Below are 18,815 nucleotides of genomic sequence, written 5' to 3' on the forward strand. Positions count from 1 at the left end.
CTGGCATCTCAGCAGGAGGAACCAAAATCATTTGGGAGCAATCCAAAGGATGAACCACTGGTAAGCAAACTAATTAAACCACTTACCCTCCCCTTAAGACTGTTTATCCCCAACTAGGACAGGGAGGGGAGACAGTTTATTTTGCCACTGAGCTTCTACAGTGTGGAGAACATGTACCTTCTCCCCCTTATGAAAGATATACTAGCCCACTTCGCTAAAGGGAAAATTTTCTCAAAGCTGGACTTAAGGGAGGCTTACTACTGCATCAGAATTAAGGAGGAGGACAATTGGAAAATGACATTTAACACCGCCCTTGGATGCTACCAATTCAAAGTACTCTCATTTGGTCTATAAGGAGCCATTTATTATGAAATTAATAAATGAAGTACTACATGAGCATTTGTATAATGGAGTCCTGGTTTATTTGGATGACATTTCATTATATTCCGATACCAAAGCAGAACATGTAAAACTAGTCTGGGCTGTGTTAAACAAACTCCACTCTGCCAAACTTTATGTTAAACTCTCTAAATGTGAATTCCACCAAGAAAAATTTGACTATTTCTGCATTTCACACCAGGACATAGAAATGGACTCTCAAAAAGTGCAGATTGTACTCGATTGGGAAACACCCTGTGCACGTAAACAGTTACAAAACTTTCTGGGATTCACCAACTTTTACCACCAGTTTATTCCAGCTTTCACTCAGATTGTCCTTCCCATTACCAACCTCTTAAAAATGAAGGGGGAAGGGCAACCCAAAACCAAAGCAGCCTTTGAACTAGAATGCCAAGCTGCATTTGAAAAACTTAAACAGCTGTTCTCAACAGAGCCAATTCTAAAGCACCTGGACACAGAGAAACCATTCATCAGACAAGCAGATGCTTGCGATGTGACAGTAGGGGCAGTCCTGCTTCAGAAAATGAGCAAGATCAACTACAACCATGCACTTACACATCCAAAAAGTTGAATGAAACTGAGCAAAGGTAGGCCATTTGGGAGACAGGCATATGAAGTTCGGTGGGTGCTTTTAACCTGGAGCCATTTCCTAGAGGGGAGTAAGATCCCTTTCAAAGTCTGGACTGATCACAAAAAATTAGTAGCCCTGAAGACCTCAAGGAAACTCTCCCCAAAACAAGTATGATAGGCTCAGTACTTTAAATGATTTGATTTTTTTCTCAAATATCTCCCCACGGGGGGAGGGTTTCTGTCAAATGCACTATCCAGAAAACTGCAATACAATAGTACGAAGCCGATGTAATAAAACCCATAGTACAAAACAATCAATTGGCCACTAAAGTAATCACCAGATCCCAGGAAAAACAAGACAGGTTGACAGACGATGACACCACCCAAACCTTTAAACAAGCATTGGCAACTGATTAATGGTTTTTGAGCCACAAGCCCAGCTTATAACCATTGTCTGGGGCCTCAGAGGTTTGAAAAATCCTCACCTCTTAGGGGTTGCAGTGGGGGAGCCATGTAGGTTGCAACTCCGGAAGATGATCTGAGAATCCCTTCTTATCTGATTCTCAGAGAGGCCGATACAAAAACATTTCACACCTGCAGATTGGTGGGAATCCACGTTAGGAGGGGGTTCCTAATTTCCTTTATCATGGATTGTATAGCCTGAGAGTCTTAGAGCCTGTTTCAAATGTTGGTTTGCTTTCACCGCCTTTCAAATAAAAAAGATTCCTTTGGAAATACAAGGTTTTCAAGAGTCTACACTTTTTTGAAGGTGGGGTGAGGCAGGTCCTTACAGTTTGTTCATTTTGCTGCTTTGCCATGAATCTGGAGTATTCAGCTAAGGCACTTCCTGTAACAGTAAGAAAGCAGCTTCACCATCCCAGTTCCCTGCAGGCACACAAGGCACAGCAAGTTTGCCTCCCCAACCTTTCCAGTTTCCACTTCAGAAACTGAGTTGAAAAGGGACTGCATCCAATGGGAAGGCAGAGATTACTTGTCCTGCGCTATGGATTGGCCAGGGACAAGTATCTTTCAGCAAATTGCCTAGGAGGTGGGTGTGTTGGAGGAATGTCAGTGGACCACTGGCAGGGGAGAAGTGCTGGCAGAGGGCCAGCTACAATAAATGCCCAGGATGGGTCAGCTGCAGTAGAGTAGGCAAAGAGATGTGCCCATTGTTAATTGTCCCATTCTGTGCTCCAGGATCTTTGAAAGATACGGTTCTGTAGTTCTGAGATCACATCTGCCAGCTCCTTGAGAACTCTAGCACGCAATTCATCTGGTGATCTGAACTCATCCAAGGTGGAGAGATGTTCTCTCACCATTTTCTTGCCTATTTTAATTGGTATTCCTAGCCTGTCTTTTTCATTTCTGCTTCTGGTAGGCTTGACTTTTTCCTTTTGTGTGAAACATATGCAAAAAATGAATTAAGGAGCACTGCTTTCTCTTTGCCACCTTTCATTTCCTTGCCGTTGTCTTCCATTAGTGGACTGATTGTTTCTTTGACTTTTTTCTTGTTTTTTACATGTTGAAATAAACTTTTTATAATAAAATTATTTTTGACATTTATTGCAACATTGGTTCATTCTGAGCCTTAGCCTTCCTGACTTCCTCTTTGCAGATTTGGGCTATATGCTAGTATTTTGTCTTAGTTATGTGTCCCTCATTCCATTTTTAAATACTTTTTGTCTTTCATTTTATCAGACAATTCTTTATGCAACCATGCTAGTTTCTTTTCCCCCCAAAATGGTATTGTGCTGTACTAGGCTTTTATAATAACCTTTTCAGAGTTTTCCAAACTGATTAAATTCTTTTCTTCTAAGTTTTTCATCCATAGAATCCTTCCCAAGGTCTCTCTAAATCTATTGAAATTAGTTCACTTACTGTGTTTCCCTGAAAACAAGACAGGGTTTTATTTTCTTTTGAACACCAAAATATGGCCTTGTCCTTATTATTGGGGAGGTCTTATTATTTTGGGAGTGCAGGAAGTCCTGGGCGGCCTGCGCACTTACAGCTGGGAGCTGGGAGTTTAGTAGAGAGAAGCTCCCTCCCTGGGGTTGACGAGTTCCCGTCCCTGCTCGAACTGTGTGGTTGTGGATTGCTTTTAAATTCTTTTGTAGCTGCTTGCTTGTTGTTTGTAGCTGCTTGCTTGTTGTTGTTGAGGACCCAGATTGTTGGGGGCAATATGCTGACTCTCTGTAAACCGCTTAGAGAGGCCTGAAAGGCCTATGAAGCGGTATATAAGTCCACTGCTATTGCTATTGTTTCCCCCCTGTCTATATTCCCTTCCTTTGATTTGTGAGCCGCCCTGAGTCCCTCCGGGAATAGGGCGGCATATAAATGCAATAAATCCAAATCCAAATCCATGTGCTGCCATCAAGTCCCTCCCCTCCTGCAGGGTGTGTGTGTGTGGAATGCGAGTGGCCCAAAGGCACCAAGCCGTGTGAACACCTGTTTTCCACACACACACACACACCATGCTTGCACACCTCCCAGGCCTCACCATGTCGATGTGTGCTACTTCGGCTGTTTTCCTTGCATGCAGCCAAAGGCAGAAGCAACAGAAGTCTTTCTTTCTCTCCCCAAACTCCTCCTCTGCAGCTGCCAGCCAGGGCAGCAGCCACTCTATAGTGACAGCCACCAGAGGCCTCCCATTCCTCCCCTACTCCTCTCCGATCGCCCCATGGTCCCCACACACAAGCGATGACCAACCGGAATGCCCGCTGGCAAGCCCAGGAATCGCCTCTGCCTTGGGAGTCACCAGATGAGACAGAGACCAGGCCAGAAAGTCCCAGGGCTGGGGGGGGGGGGCAAGAGCAGGTGAGCCAATGTCTTAGCGCAGGAATGGGTGCTCAAGGTTTACTGTTGGTGCTGCGGCAACGGGGGGCGGAAGAGGCGGGAGGCACAGGAGTTCACAGGGATGTGACTGCCTTGGGAGGTTTGGGGGGGGGTTAGGGACCTGTGTGTGTGAGAGAGGGGGAGCTTATTTTCAGGGGAGGGTGTATATTTTTGCCCACCTCATAAATCTGCCATGGCCTTATTTTCAGGACATGTCATATTTTCGGGAAAACATGGTAAAATATAAGACATGCGTTTTATTTGGTTCTATTGCTTCTGTCTTCATTATATTGAATGTAATGTGAAATGGTCACTCTCCCCCAAAGTTCCTGCAACTTCACCCCCCTCTATCATTTCATCTCTGTTAGTAAGAATTATGTCTCTCTAGTTCTCTCCACTACATTTTGGGAGACCAAGTTGTTTGCTAGGTTAGTCAGGAACCTGTTTGATATCCCAGTTGCTGCAAAGTTTGTCTCCCAGTAGATGTCAGTGTAAATAAAATCCCCCATTATTACAGTGCTGTGTTTCCTGTGTACTTTAGCTAACTGATTAGCAAAACATTCATCATATATACTGTATATGTGTGTGCATGTGCACTATGCAAACACATGCACTTGTGTAAAAAGTGCTGCAGCTGCCAAAAAAGCCAATCCAATCCTAGGCTGCATCTACAGACGAATAACATAAAGATCATGAGAAATGATAGTACCAGGGGTTGGATTCTACCTGTTCGCATCTATTCACTAGAACTTGTAGTTAACTTTCTAAGTAGTTCAAAGAATTGGTGGTTGGAAGAAATCTCCTTTTGTTTTTTTCCACTTTACAGGGCTAATCCTGTAAAGAAGGCAAGAAGGAAACATTCTGGTGTTGTTTCTAGCCTAATCTTTATTGTTTTTAGTTTTAGTTTTAAAGTTTATTTATAGGCCGTCCTTTTCCCTGGGGGGACTCAGGGCGGCTTACAATTCATAGGGAAGGGAATACAAACAGTGACACATAAGAACAATACATAATTAAAATAGAACACAACATTCATACCATTCGGGTGGGGGTGAGTTACAACTTTAACCCCAGGCCTGACGGGATAGCCAGATCTTAAGGGCTTTGCAGAAGGTCTGGAGGGTGGTGAGGGTACGAATCTCCACGGGGAGATCGTTCCAAAGGGTCGGAGCTACTACCGAGAAGGCTCTCCTCCGCGTAGTTGCCAGTCTGCACTGACTGGCAGATGGAACTCGGAGGAGGCCTAATCTATGTGATCCAATTGGTCGCGAGGAGGTAATTGGCAGAAGGCGGTCTCTCAAGTATCCAGATCCACTACCATGGAGGGCTTTATGGGTGGTAAGCAGCACCTTGAAGCGCACCCGGAGATCGACAGGTAGCCAGCGCTATTGCCCTGCTTACAGAAACCAACTCTCCTGTTAACCCTTATTACATTCTTGGCAGTATGCTAGACTTACTGTTGCCTCCAGAGCTTCTCCGGGTTTTTTTTTTTTTCTTTGCTGGTACTTTGCTGGGGCTTGACTTTCTTAAAAGGGAAAGTGTTTTAAGCTTTTTACACTGCTTTTGGGACGAAATGCTCCTCTGTTGGAGTTCTTTCCAGCCGGGATGCAATGATCAGCACGTTGAAGAAATAATTGGATAATGAAGCAGAGCTGCCGGAAAGAAGCTTTTAATGACAAGGAACCAAGATGAGTGACATTTAGCAAGTCTTCTTGGCTAGCTAGAAAGACTGACATTCAAACGTGAGTTTACATACCCTTTCTGAGTTTTGGTCTAAAGCTGGTTTTTGGTGAAGTTTAATTCTATGCTTGGTGACATTTAATCCTGTGTTTATTGATGGGATAATTTTGTCTATTCAGCTTTGTTTGGAAGGAAAAAAGTTAGTCTCTGTCCCTGAAAAGAAACTGGGTTGAGAAATCTGGCTAGTTCCTGTGTCTATTTGTTCTGGTAATTGGTTTAACAAGCAACAGCTACTATGCTTACTCTTTTGCTACATTCTAGCCCTAGTTGTTTTCTTTGTTTACAATTGAGCTTGCCTGGGGTGTGAGCTCTGGCAATGACCCAGACAAGGCTTGTGTTTTAGTTTTAAAAGGATTTAAACTGTTGTGATTTAATTATTTGTATTGCGTTTGAATTTTTTCCTGCCTCATGGTTTCTTTTTCTATCTGGGGAGGGAGTTTTCCTTCACTGCTTTAGTGGTTCCTGGCACTGTCCTTTTGGGGTATACTTCCAAGAGGCAGGATGCAAGCTTGGCACTGATATTTTTACTGCCTTTCTTGTGATCGTTCCTTAAATCTGGATAATTTCCTTAGGATATCTTGTGTGGTGAGTGAGACCAGATAGTATCTTTAAGTGGTGCAAATGGATCTAAGTATTGCTTCTCCTGGGTGTACTCTTTCTGGAGAGCTTAAATGACCTCTCTGCTAAAGGGTTTCACTTTATGAGCAAGAGTTGGCTGCTGATAGTTATCATTGCATTTTAACTATTTTAATTCCTCAAGGTGCTCTGGCACCCTGCCTGATTTGTAACTCTGGCTTGCAGGGTTTTTTTTAATCTAACGATTGGTATTTAGGGCAGCTTTTTGCAAGCAAAGAAGCTTTTTGTATTTTTCTACAGGTAATCCTTGATTTACAACTGTTCATTTAGTGACCATTCAAAGTTACAATGGCACTGAAAAAAGTGAGCTATGACCGTTTTTCATACTTATGACCATTGCAGTATCCCCACAGTCATGAGCCAGACAAGGAGAAGCACCCCTCGATGTAGGTGACGTTAAATTGGCCACACCCACCCAGTCACATGATCAACCAGCCATGCCTACCCAGCTGGTCATTAGGGCAGAGAACCAGTTGTTAAATTATTTGAATCGCACCACTGGATAGTACCACTGTATATGCACTAGTGAGGCCACAATTAGAATACTCCTTCCAGTTCTAGTCACCATGTTACAAAAGATAAATAAATGCTGAGGCACAGAAAGTTGCAGAGAAGAGCAACAATAATGATAAGAAGCCAAACCAGATGTTGAACTGTTAAGAGAATTAGGTATATCTACTTTAAAAAGAGAATGATTAGGGATGACCTCATAGCAGTCTTTCAGGGGCTGTCATAGAGAGGAGGGGGTTGACTTATTGTCCAAAGCACCTGAGGGCGGGACAAGAAACAATAGGTGGAAGATTAAATAGATCCAATCTATAATTAAAGAAAAACTTTTAAATTTAACAATTGACTTGAGAGGTAGTGATTTTCTATAGATTACAGAGAATGAAGAAGGATTATAAACCCTTTCTTCATTTCCATCCCTTTAATTAATCACTTGGTATTAAGTGTAGCATCAAGTATTTCTTGGTACCAATGAAAACATTTTAAGAGATGACGTATACACGAACTTAAGACATCTCTGCGTAGAAATCACTGCAGCTAAGTAAGAAGAAAATAAACTGACTTTCTATAAGGGTTAATGCCATAAGATCACAGATGTATGAAAGTATCCTCAGTTTATTAGTTCTAATCCAGTTCGCTATCACTTTCAAGTACTGATATGGAATATCTGCAGTCTTGTCTAAATTTAAGAAACTTAGTTTGGTTTTATTTGTTTTTTCTTTTTGTTTTACAATATCAACAAATGATGCAAATAATGGTGAAGAGAAAAGAATAGGTACGATCTATCCATCTATTAATTTCAACCCAATGTGATCAAACTGCATGATGATATGAATTAGTAATTCACAATATAAAGATATTCAAATGTTAAGACAGAGAAAAGGGGATTTTTTTTATTTTCCATTTCATTTTCGTACAGTCACATATATACTGTGCATAACCGGGGCCATATAACATTAAACAATAAACACAGCCATTCCTCTTGTCAACAATACCCCCTAAAATAGAAACCCAATGTACCTCTTTGACCCTCCATACACCCTTTCCTACGCCCCCCTCCAACTTTCCATCTTCCCTCCTTCATTCCCCTCTACCCTACTTCCCCTCCCCCTCTACCACTCCTCTCTCCCGGTACACTCCCTCCCTTTCTTCTCACCCTCCCTCCAATCCTCTCTCCTACCCTCTCTACCCCTCTTTCTTCTATCCCTCTACTCCTCCCTTCGGTGTATTTCTACTATCTATTAATATATTCAGCTTGTCCTCTTTTTACAGTGGAATTAAAGAGCAACAGTATACAAGTGCAGTCATGTTACTTTAAAATCTAACACATACTATATATCCCCCTCCCCCCTCCCCCTAACACCCTACCTCCCTCCCCCCTGACTTCCCAGAGCCCGTAAACGGTATAGATTTTTAACAAACACAGTCTAAAATATATTAAGACAAAGGAAATAAAAAAGAAGTTAATAACATCTCTGCATTGAACTCAGCTTCTTCCTGTTGCACTAACTTTGAGCAGTTTAATTTAAGAAACTTAGAAGGACAAAGTGTGTGAGAGAAATCTGATATCATGTAACATTGATGACAAACTTCACATTTCTAGCCAACTTTAATGGTATCATGGAAATGCTAAACAGCACATTTGCCTGACAACAAAGTAGAACTACTACCATAGAAGATCAAGCGACATCTTTGCACTGCTCTCTAAAATCATTGAAAAATTGTTTGTCCAATATTCAAATAGCCCTTCCAAAAGGATATTTTGGTTTATGCCCCCAACAGCTGATGAGACATCAGAAAGAAGAGAATCAGAAAGTTCATCTCCTCCATTTTTTTCTTTTTCCCTTTTTCTTTGAGCTGTTTATGTATCCATAATGTGTTAGAGCTCTTAGTAAATAATTAGCAAATATTGCTAAAAGCAGCAGCGTCACTATTTTCCTGAGACATAGCCACTATATGTGATACTGCTTTTCCTAAAAACTGATAAGTCCCATGCCTCCATCATAAACATCTGATTAAGTAACCCAGTTATTTATAATTTCTCTATTTGAGAACAACAAGCCATTGGCTGGCAGCTCAGTACCATAGCAGCTGCTCTTGCTTTCTCAACAGCAACTGTCAACACCATGGTAACCTTTCTCTAGCAAAATATGATTACAAACTCTTGGTATAAGCTCTTGTTATCAAGATGTGAAGCTGTATTATACCTAGTTACTACTGATCTATTGAATCAACAAGAGTCTGTTTTGATGAGTGGTGGCTGTCTATGATTTTGAGTCGTTCGCATTCTTGGATAGTAAAAGACTTTTCATCCTTCCCCACTGGTATTAATTTTTATACTGTAAAAATTCTCCATATATTGCTCCCTGCTATGTCCTAATTTATCACTTAACCTTGATAAACACACTTTCTCAGAAAATTTTTATGGAGACTTTTGTCCAAACTTTTTAGTAATTTATATATTGTATGACCTTGACCTTTTTCTAAACTTGGTGCCTTCCTAGTGTGTCCAATTATAATTTCTGCTGTCTCAAATTACCATTAGTCAATATCAAGGAGACCAGGGATTACAAAAGTTACTTTTAAATATATTATGAAGACACCAGGTTGAGAAGGTTGATCGTGTTAGATCGCACATTTCTATAGCTGTTGATACTTTTTAAAAATTCAAAAATATATAGCAAGACAGGTATTGTCCTAGTTGATACTCCAAATTTTATTCTCTATAAAAGGAGTACACAACTGTGTTTGCCACAGGGTCACATTCACCAACTGTATCAAAAATGTCTGATGAGATAGGTAAAGGAGCAGCAGTAGTAAAATTCTTTGTGCCATGCTCCCAAAGGATAAAGCGAAACATTGCTACCAGTATTTTCCCCCATTCAAGAACAAAATGTAGCTCAGACTAAAGAGCTGTCAGCATTCCAAATATCATCCAAAATTAAATCAGAGTCCAAGGCAAAACTTTCCTCAAACTTCCAATTTATTTTGGCACATCTGTGGAAAACTTGAATCTGAAAACTTCCTGGGTTTCCCACCCAGTTGAAAGTTCATGATCTTGCCCTCACACTCGCAAGTCCATCACATGGTCCAATCTTCCACTGCCACGCTGGCAGTTCCACCCATCTAGTTCCGGTCAGGCTCAGAGGTGTAGAGACAAAAGACGACCTTGGACTTTTAGAAAGGAATTTTTTATTTTGACAACAACACATTCTACTCCTTACTATTCCCCCTCCCAATTCCCCACTAATGAAAAAGCATAGTAAAATAATAGAGAGTGTGGCAGGCCAAAGATCCTAAAAGGAACCGGCTGCAGGCCTGACAAGAGCACTGAAATAACCTCCTTCCAGAATGCCTGCAAGTACACAAATACTACTTTCTGAACCACCATGCCCCCCAAAAGAACAGAAGGCAATACATTCTTGACCACTCTTAAAAGTTTGTTTTCATCATGAATTGAGGGAGTGGTAGAAACCACACATTTCAAAGCAATGAATTTCAAAGCAATCTTTCAACATTTGCATTCTAGCCTCGTTTTCTGCCTAGATTTCCTCAGAAAAACATGAAATCCAGTTCATGTTAACCATTTGTTTTGTTTCTGCTCTCCATAATCAGATTGCTCATTGGTCATAAAAATGTCAGGAAAATTTTCATGTACTAGGAACACTGTTGAATATCTGGGGAACTTCCCCTTTTCTCTTTGGAAAAGGAACATTTATCACTCCAGGAACGTTTATATCTCAGAGGATAGAGTATTGACTAAATGTTATATTTGCACTCTTTTATTAATAATCTGGGGAAACAGCCTTTAAGGTCTGAAAAGGATAAAGATAATAATATAGTTTGCTGCAAAATTGTGTGGAGGAAATGAAAATGCTGCGTGGAAGTGCCCAAAACGTAATATTGTTATAGTAATAGGCAATACTAAGGAGGGATCTAAAGGAAAGAACATTAATCCTTTCTTCCCTATTTTCTTTTTAAAAACTACCCCACCATGTCATTTAAGCTTGGATACATACATACATACATACATACATACATACATACATACATACATACATACATGTTTTCTCAAAGCACCTGTTATGCCCTAATATGGGAGAGAGCATACTGCTTCCCTTTTGCCTTTCAGCCCCACTCCAGAAGTCTTCCAGGCAGAAAAACCATTTTGTGTTGCATTTTTGCCGATAAATAAATGAAGGGAGACTAGTATAGATCTATTTCAAGCTATTTAGCTCTCATCAGCTATTTATCAGCAAAAATGCAACACAAAATGGTTTTTCTGCCTGGAAGACCCCTGGAGTGTGGCTGAAAGGCAAAAGGGAAGCAGTATGCTCCCTCCCATATTTGGACATACCAGGTGCTTTGACAAAACACTTAAGCATTCCTCTGGTTCAGCTGATAAAGTAAGGAGAGCTTGTGGCTTAGAGGCTATTATAACTGCCTAACATGTAAAAACAGCCCAAGTTCAAATCCCAGTATATATATACACATACAAACTTATACACATGTGTGTGTGTGTGTGTGTGTGTGTGTGTGTGTGTGTGTGTGTGTGTGTAAGAAATGTCCATCTGGGTTCAGTTCCAAGTGGGAAGAAAGACACTGGAAACATGGAGATTGCTTGGAAAGATGGTTTAATGCCTTGAAGCTCCTGGCTGAAAAGGGAAGGGAAGGGAGTGCTGAGAGTCCCTGGATTTTATGCCCTCTGTTGTTGGGCCCTACCTTAAGAGTTTCCTGTTCCTGTGTAAGAAATGTATTCAGATTGGTTGTCTGATTCCCAGGATGCGGGGGTCTTAGCTAACTTTGTAGGCTGTCTGTGTCCCAGGTTTGCTTCAGCCATTGCTGGCTGATGTAATCTTCCCAGGTGCCACATAGTGAGATGGGAAGAAGGCTAACCCTACCTTTGTTGAATCTTGAGTGAAGGCATTTCCCTATGAATAGACCTAGCTATCTTTTTACCTCTTAAGGACATCTGCTGTGGGCTATTCAGGAAGGTAGGGGCTATAAGAATGAATTTGTTTCCTGCCTAAAAAAGCATGTTTCTCCACTTCTTTCCTAGGATATTTCATTTTTCTAGGAGAGGGGTGGGTGCTAACTTCCTTCATGTATGTATGCTATACATACATGCATACACACACACACACACGCACACACATGCACACACTTACATAGATTTCTTTGTAATTTGTAATAGATCTCCAACAGTTTTTGATTCTTGATATTTTAAGAGTAGGATAACTGATCTTGAGGCAATGCATTATCTCTAAGTGTTCCTCATTTGTAAAATAAGTATAAATTGTATATTTTAGACTTTTTTCTGCTTTGTACATAGTTTTAATGTTTGCTTTTCATGGCATATTGAATTCCAAATGAGCCAACCTTGTTTTAATTCGTTTTGGTGAGAACGCACCTCTGTGTTGGGTTTGTGGTACACTGTTATATTATGGTCAACAATGGGTATCTGTATTATGCAAACTGAGTCCGACAGCTACATTAGACTACATTAGTCTTTCAGAAAAAGGTGTGTGTGTGTGTGTGTGTGTGTGTGTGCAAAGGTTTCCCTTGCACATATGTGCTAGTTGTTTCTGACTCTAAGGGGCAGTGCTCATCTCCGTTTCCAAGTCGAAGAGCCAGCATTGTCCGAAGAGGTCTCCGTGGTCACGTGGCCGGCATGACTAAATGCCAAAGGCTCATGGAACACTGTTATTTTCCCACCAAAGTGATCCCTATATTTCTACTTGCATTTTTTATGTGCTTCCGAACTGCTAGGTTGGCAGAAGCTGGGACAAGTAACGAGAGCCCACTCCGTTATGCGGCATTAGGGATTCAAACTGCTGAATTGCCGTATATAGTTTTTAGCTCTAGTTGGCAGTCAGTATTCTAGTAAATGATCAAAATAGACCACACAAACTTGAAGTCTGTCTGTCCTTCATTCTACCACCGAATGAATAGAGAATGTGCCCCCAAACAAGTCTGATCACTTGTAACAGCTGCACATTGCCAAGAAAATCAACAGTGACAGGCAAGCTGTCTTTCAAGAAAGCTTTTCTTCCATTTCTGACCTTTATGTGGAAACTACCAGATAATCATCTAAAGAACATCAGGATTTCTTACCACAGCTTAAAAGTTATTATTTCAGCATTTGAAATACTGAGGTGGTATCTCCAGTATTTTAAGCAGTAGAGTGTTTTAGATGCATCCTTTTATAGTTAATTTGTTGAAAAAAGGTAGAAGAGCAAAAATACTATGAAATCTATTAATGCAGAAATATTGATTAGCCCAAGTCTGCCAAGTAATACATCTGAACTACCTAACAGTTTCTTTCGGTGAGCACCCAGGTGTATTCATCAACTGTACATTAAAGCATCACTTTCCATCAGTAAACTGCTACCATGTTTCCCCAAAAATAAGACAGAGTCTTATTTTCTTTTCACTCATGAAAAAAGCACTTGGTTTTATTTTCGGGGATGTCTTATTATTTTTCAGGTGCAGGTGGCAGCACTCGTGGTCATCTCATGGCTGCTGTTGTGTTGCAATATTTTTGGGGAGGGCTTAGTTTCAGGGGATGGCTTATTTTAGCACATGAGCTCAAAAGTCCGATTAGGCTAATTATCCAGGGAGGTCTTATTTTCATGGAAACAGGGTAATTAAGAAGTCATCTTCAAAAATGTTTTATTTGCCCAAATATGATATTGTATTTTATATTTTACTGTTGACACACTATTAAATGATATCACTTTCCAGATTCAAAGTTAACATAAATTATTCATGTTGCCTGATTTAATGACCAGCTAGGCAGATTATACTGATGATTTTCATGCTATAGGTAAAAGTAGTTATAGGCATATTTAATAATGAGCGGATTTGTATCTTTAGCCACATGCCATTACATTTATTTATTAAAATTATGTCCCAACTTTATTTTTTACAACTAAAACCATACATAGACCCAGATACTGAAACTTTTCACCTTAGGTTCAGTTCCCTGAACATACACACATAAATTCATATGGGCATTTGATATATCACACTATTCTTTCAGAATTTTTGGAGATTAGACATCAATAATTTTCCTTAAGAAATTATGCATAAAAGTTGATAAAAGCAGAAGTAGTCAGATCAGATCCTGTTTCCTTCTTTAGTGAAATAGTTGTTTGGTCCTGACTGAAAGCCAAGTTTACCAGGAGTCTAACTTTCAGTGACAAAACCATTTTTTAAGCATGTTGAAATATTGTTAGTTTCCTACAATGGCTTGTTTTAACATAGTATAAAAATAAATCTAAACTCTTCCTAAAGATTCATAAAAGTTCAACTGTGGCATCATCACCCCATCCTCCAGTCCCAATAGGACTTAGATGTATTCATTACAATTTATGTTCTAAAATTCATTTTAACAGCATTGCTAAAAAAAGCACTAAAACTTGTGAATTTAATTCTACAAAGTTTTTTTTCCTGGAAACACTGTACTGCTCACTAGAGCTTACAAAACATACTTTAGGCCAATCGTAGAATATGGTTCAACTGTTTGGAAACCTTACCATGTATCAGATGTTAATACTTCTGAGCAAGTTCAGAAGTACTTTACAAGAAGTCTTGCACTCTTCTGCCAATAATAGAATACCTTAATGCTACTAAGCTTGAAATTCTTCATTTGCATAGTTTATAACAATGATGCTTGCATTCAGATTTAGATATTACATACAAAATTGTACATCGTAACATCTTACCTATAAATGATTTCTCTTGTTTTAATCATAATGTAATGCATGCGAACTATCACTTTAAATGTAATATAAACCAGTTTAATCTTAATTGTAAAAAAAAAATAGTTTTGTAACAGAGTTGTCAAAGTCTGAAATATCTTACCCTATTCTGTTGTCTCAGATATTAACTTTCACGCTTTTAATTCCAACGTAACTTCTGTGGAGTTCATCCCATATTTAAGAGGTCTCTAAGTGGGCATGAGACCTGCACTATCATCCCTATCATATTTTAGTTATTTCCTTTTGTTCATTCAAATTTGTAATTTTTGTTTGATGGATAAATAAATAAATAACCAACTACCAACTCACCTGCCTGTAGACATCCTCTCTATTGTCTTCATACTTTTGCTGTATGCGCTCCTCCAAGAAGTAGATGCGCAACTTAAGGCTGAAGTTCTCCTTCTTCAAGTCATTGAGGTGCTGAGACAGTGTACGATATCCATTAGACATCTTTGGGAATCCATGGGGTGAAAGTCTTCTCACATCCTTTTCACTCCAATAATATTGTGAAGCAAGAAAATGGCTATACTTGTGTAGTGGAAGTTTATCACAAAAGTGAACTCAACCTTTCAAAATCAGCTGCACTGTGGAACTAAAAGCCCTGCTCAACACACAAGGAGCCTAAGAATCATTTTCTTTTTTTATCTCGGGGAAGTATTTAAGAAATTCCTGGCAGAGACTCTCATGGACAAACAGACACATGTTCAAGTGGTGTAATTTGAGATAAGGATTGCTCTGTAACTCTGCTGATACTTCATATCCATCCCACACCAACTGCAGGAGATTAATAAGTCTGAGAGAAATAGTTAATTTGGCAATTAATCTTTCCATTCAGGACTATAGGCAGATAATGACTGCAGCAGGTGTTAGGAGGGTAAGACAAAGTACAGCACCATGACAGAGGACAAGAAGAATAGGAAGAAGCCCTCAAATTTCATTTCTGTGGACTAATAAGCATTATAAAAAACAGAAAAAACTCAAGTGAATTTCCAAATAAGCCTGTGATTTGGGTTGGCAACCCTACAAGTGGTGGTCGACAAATAATAGAAGCAAAACCCAGAATATGATACGGCTCTGAGGCTCCATTCTCTCTTCTGAATTGTCTGCTTGGATTGCTAGGAAGGAGACAGCATTTCCCCCCAAAATTAAGTTAATGGACAAGGCTACTAATTCAAAATAAAAGTAGAAAAAAAGAATAGAGACACTATTTTGAGGGAAACATAATTCTCAACTCAAGTGAAATTATGGTCATTGAACAGCTTTCTGGCTTTGACATTAATATGATCTAAAGTAAAAATTCCTCCCTTAACATAATTGATTTCAAGTTATGTTTCTGAGGAGTTAAGCATCCAGTACAGAGTAAAAACATTATCTTTGCCATTCAACTTTCACTCTAATCTGAGTGTCATAAACATTATCAATGAGAGTACAGTCCTTTACCAATGACCTTGGGTGTAAGGCTCCCCCTTAATCTCCCCTCTCCCCCTTAATCAAGGAAATAAAGACTCTTGAAACTTTGCATTTCAAAAGGGTTCTTTTATTGAAAAAGAAGTGATAATTGAGTGAAAGCAAAGCAGGATCTGTGGTCCTTAAGGCAATACAATAGGAATAAAAGAAGTTAGAATCCTCTCCCAATCGTCCAATGTGGATTTGGCCAATCCACAAATGTGAAGATGTTTTTTGTAAGGGATGCTCTGGGAAAGTGATAAGAAGATTTTCTCAGATGTGCTTCCTGAGCAATGCTGTCCACGTGGCCCTCCCTCCCCACCCATTCCCCAAAAAGTGAGAAAGTGCCAGTCCTCTAGGCACCATGCTAGAAGTTATAAAGCAATTAATTACATGGTACAGGATATATAGGAAAGAAGGATAGAAAAGTCTAGAGGAAGTATAGAGCCCCACCCTCTTCCCTTGAAGAATGGCAGATTCACGGATCTGATCTATCCCTCTCCTTAGAAAAAAAAGATAATCCACCTGGAAAATAGAAAACACAATGAATAATTAGGAGGGTTTAGATGGGTATTTCAGGTGGAATTTCCTTAACAGTGTAGGGGCCTTAACATGTCTTTTAGCCACCCATTGGACCTGGGTACTTGAGAGACCGCCTGCTGCCAATTACCTCCCAAAGACCCATTAGATCACACAGGATCGGCCTCCTCCGTGTTCCGTCCACCAGCCAATGCCACCTGGCTACCACCCGGGGGAGGGCCTTCTCTGTGGCAGCTCCGGCCCTTTGGAACGAACTCCCTGCAGAGATTCGGACCCTCACCTCTCTCCAGGCCTTCCGGAAAGCCGTCAAAACCTGGCTGTGCCGGCAGGCCTGGGGTTGATGAGTTCCCCTCCCCTCTCAACCTGTATGGCTGTATGATTCTTGTTTATTTTAATCTTGTGTATTGTGTATTGTGTATTGTGTTCTATGTTCCCTTCCCCCTTTTGAGTTGTTCGCTGCCCTGAGTCCCTCCTGGAGAAGGGTGGCATACAAATAAACTAAATCTGAATCTGAATCTGAATCCATTCATTTTGGGAGGGTGGGAGGTGTTTCCATGCCACTAGGTACTGGGTGGACCCATGGTGTATACATGAATCAAGAATTTCTTTGATTTTAAAGTGTTGTTCGCCTTCTATTATAATGGAGATTGGGGGTGTGGGTGATGGTGGTCTGAGGGTGAAAGTCACCTCCAGTTTCAATACGCTACAATGAAAAAACGGGGTGAACCTGCCTAAGTGTTTTGGGTAGGAGTAGTTCCACGGTGACTGGATTTATAATCCTTGTGATGGGGAAAGGGCCTATGAACTTTGGCCCCAGTTTCTTTGAGGGTTGAAATGACTGTAAAAATGTGGTGGAGAGGTAGACTTTGTCTCCCACATTGAATGGTTTTGGTTCAACCCTCTTTTTGTCTGCTTAGGCTTTGAAAGCTGCTCTAGCCTCTTGTAGGGCCAATCTGATAACTGGCCATGTATCTTGTTGATCCACTCCTTAAGGGGGGGGATTTGGGGGTCCTCTGAGGGCAGTTCAGGCATGGGATTGAATTGCTGGCCCCTGGCCACTTGAAAAGGGGTAAACCCTGATCACGCAAAGGGCTGAGGAATGGAGCGCCTGTGTCTGAATACCAAATTTCCCACGTCGGGCTTGGTTTGGACACCACGGGTCCTGGAGAGACCGGCGGATTCAAGAAGGTACTTTGAAGACACTGGGGAGGTAAAGCAAAACAAAAAACAAAAAACAAAACCCAGCAGATAGGAGAAAACTCTTAAAACCAACGAAGTGACTAACCTTCCATTAGGCAGGTCTGGAGCGGTGGCGACCACATAAGAGGGAAGGGAAGATTTGAGAAGGCAGAGAAGATTGGCGAAAACCGCTATAGACGAATACCCCCAGGAAAGAGGAGGGAAGATCAGTAAACTGGTGAAGTGGAAGGAGAGCATCTCCTGTGAGAAGACTTCTTGCAGTCTAAAGCTGGTGCCGATGATAATAGAAAGAGTGGAAGCGAATGGAGGAGAGTGACAGCGCATGAGCGTATAAGAGAAAGTGAAATGCGGAGGAGATACACGAAAGAAGATGGAGAAGAAAGTGGAGAAGCTGGAAGTTTGTGATGTATAGATGGCTAATGCCAGAAGGCATACTTGTAACACGGCAAGAAAAGAAATACAAAATAGACACTGTAGAAAAAGCTCAAGAATTTTTTGAACGATACTTTGTGACAGAAGAAGAACAAGAAAGCAAGGAAGAAGCAGAAAGCATAAATCAAGAAGAAACAATAGAAGAAAGAGCAAAAACCAGAGAAGAGAAAAGGAAACAAGAAAGGGAACAAGTGGAATGGGAAGGTGCAAGAGGAAAAGTCCAAATACAAACTAGAAGCTCTAGGAAACAACACATCTAAAAATGGAACAGGAAACAACAATTATTTCAATAAACATAAACAGACTGAACGCACCAAGAAAAAGAATGCAAACCTTTGCAAAACTCTGGAAATTGGATACAGATGTAATATGCCTACAGGACTTGCATATTAAGAAGGATCACAACAATCTACCCCAAAAATCAAAAATTGGGAAAACTATATACATTCTTAGCAAATTAAAAAAAAGAGGAATTGCAACATACATTAAAGAAAGAATAAGATCTAAACTAATCTTTGCCAATGAGGACAGTAGAATTTTAACGATTGACTAAGAAATAGCGCAATAACCCGCCCTTCTGATAGTAATATATGCTCCAAGCCACAACCAATATGAATTCTACAAAAAATACACAATAAAATAACAGAAATGGACTATGAAGACATCTGTATAATTGGCGATTATAATGCAATTGTGAACAATAAGAGAGATTATAAAAGCATTAAAAAGAACAAAACCAAGAAAAATATCTTA

At 40.2% G+C, this 18,815-nt stretch overlaps 1 protein-coding gene across 4 annotated transcripts in view; it reads right to left on the reverse strand.

Moving 5' to 3' along the window:
• The window catches only part of PDE4DIP (phosphodiesterase 4D interacting protein), a 155,148-nt gene extending 140,102 nt beyond the window's left edge, over positions 1 to 15,046 (reverse strand). For all 4 annotated transcript variants that reach the window (XM_087726566.1, XM_087726565.1, XM_087726564.1 and 1 more), the window contains exon 1: positions 14,754 to 15,046. In XM_087726566.1, coding sequence (XP_087582692.1) covers positions 14,754 to 14,894 — 141 coding nt within the window. In that variant the 5' untranslated portion in view covers positions 14,895 to 15,046. The remainder of the gene's footprint in view (positions 1 to 14,753) is intronic.
• Positions 15,047 to 18,815: the final 3,769 nt, after the last annotated feature.

The sequence above is a fragment of the Thamnophis sirtalis genome, unplaced genomic scaffold, assembly GCF_051295495.1.
Source record: "Thamnophis sirtalis isolate CommonGarterSnake01/CBP01778 unplaced genomic scaffold, rThaSir2_p1.2 scaffold_12, whole genome shotgun sequence".
NCBI lineage: Eukaryota > Metazoa > Chordata > Lepidosauria > Squamata > Natricidae > Thamnophis > Thamnophis sirtalis.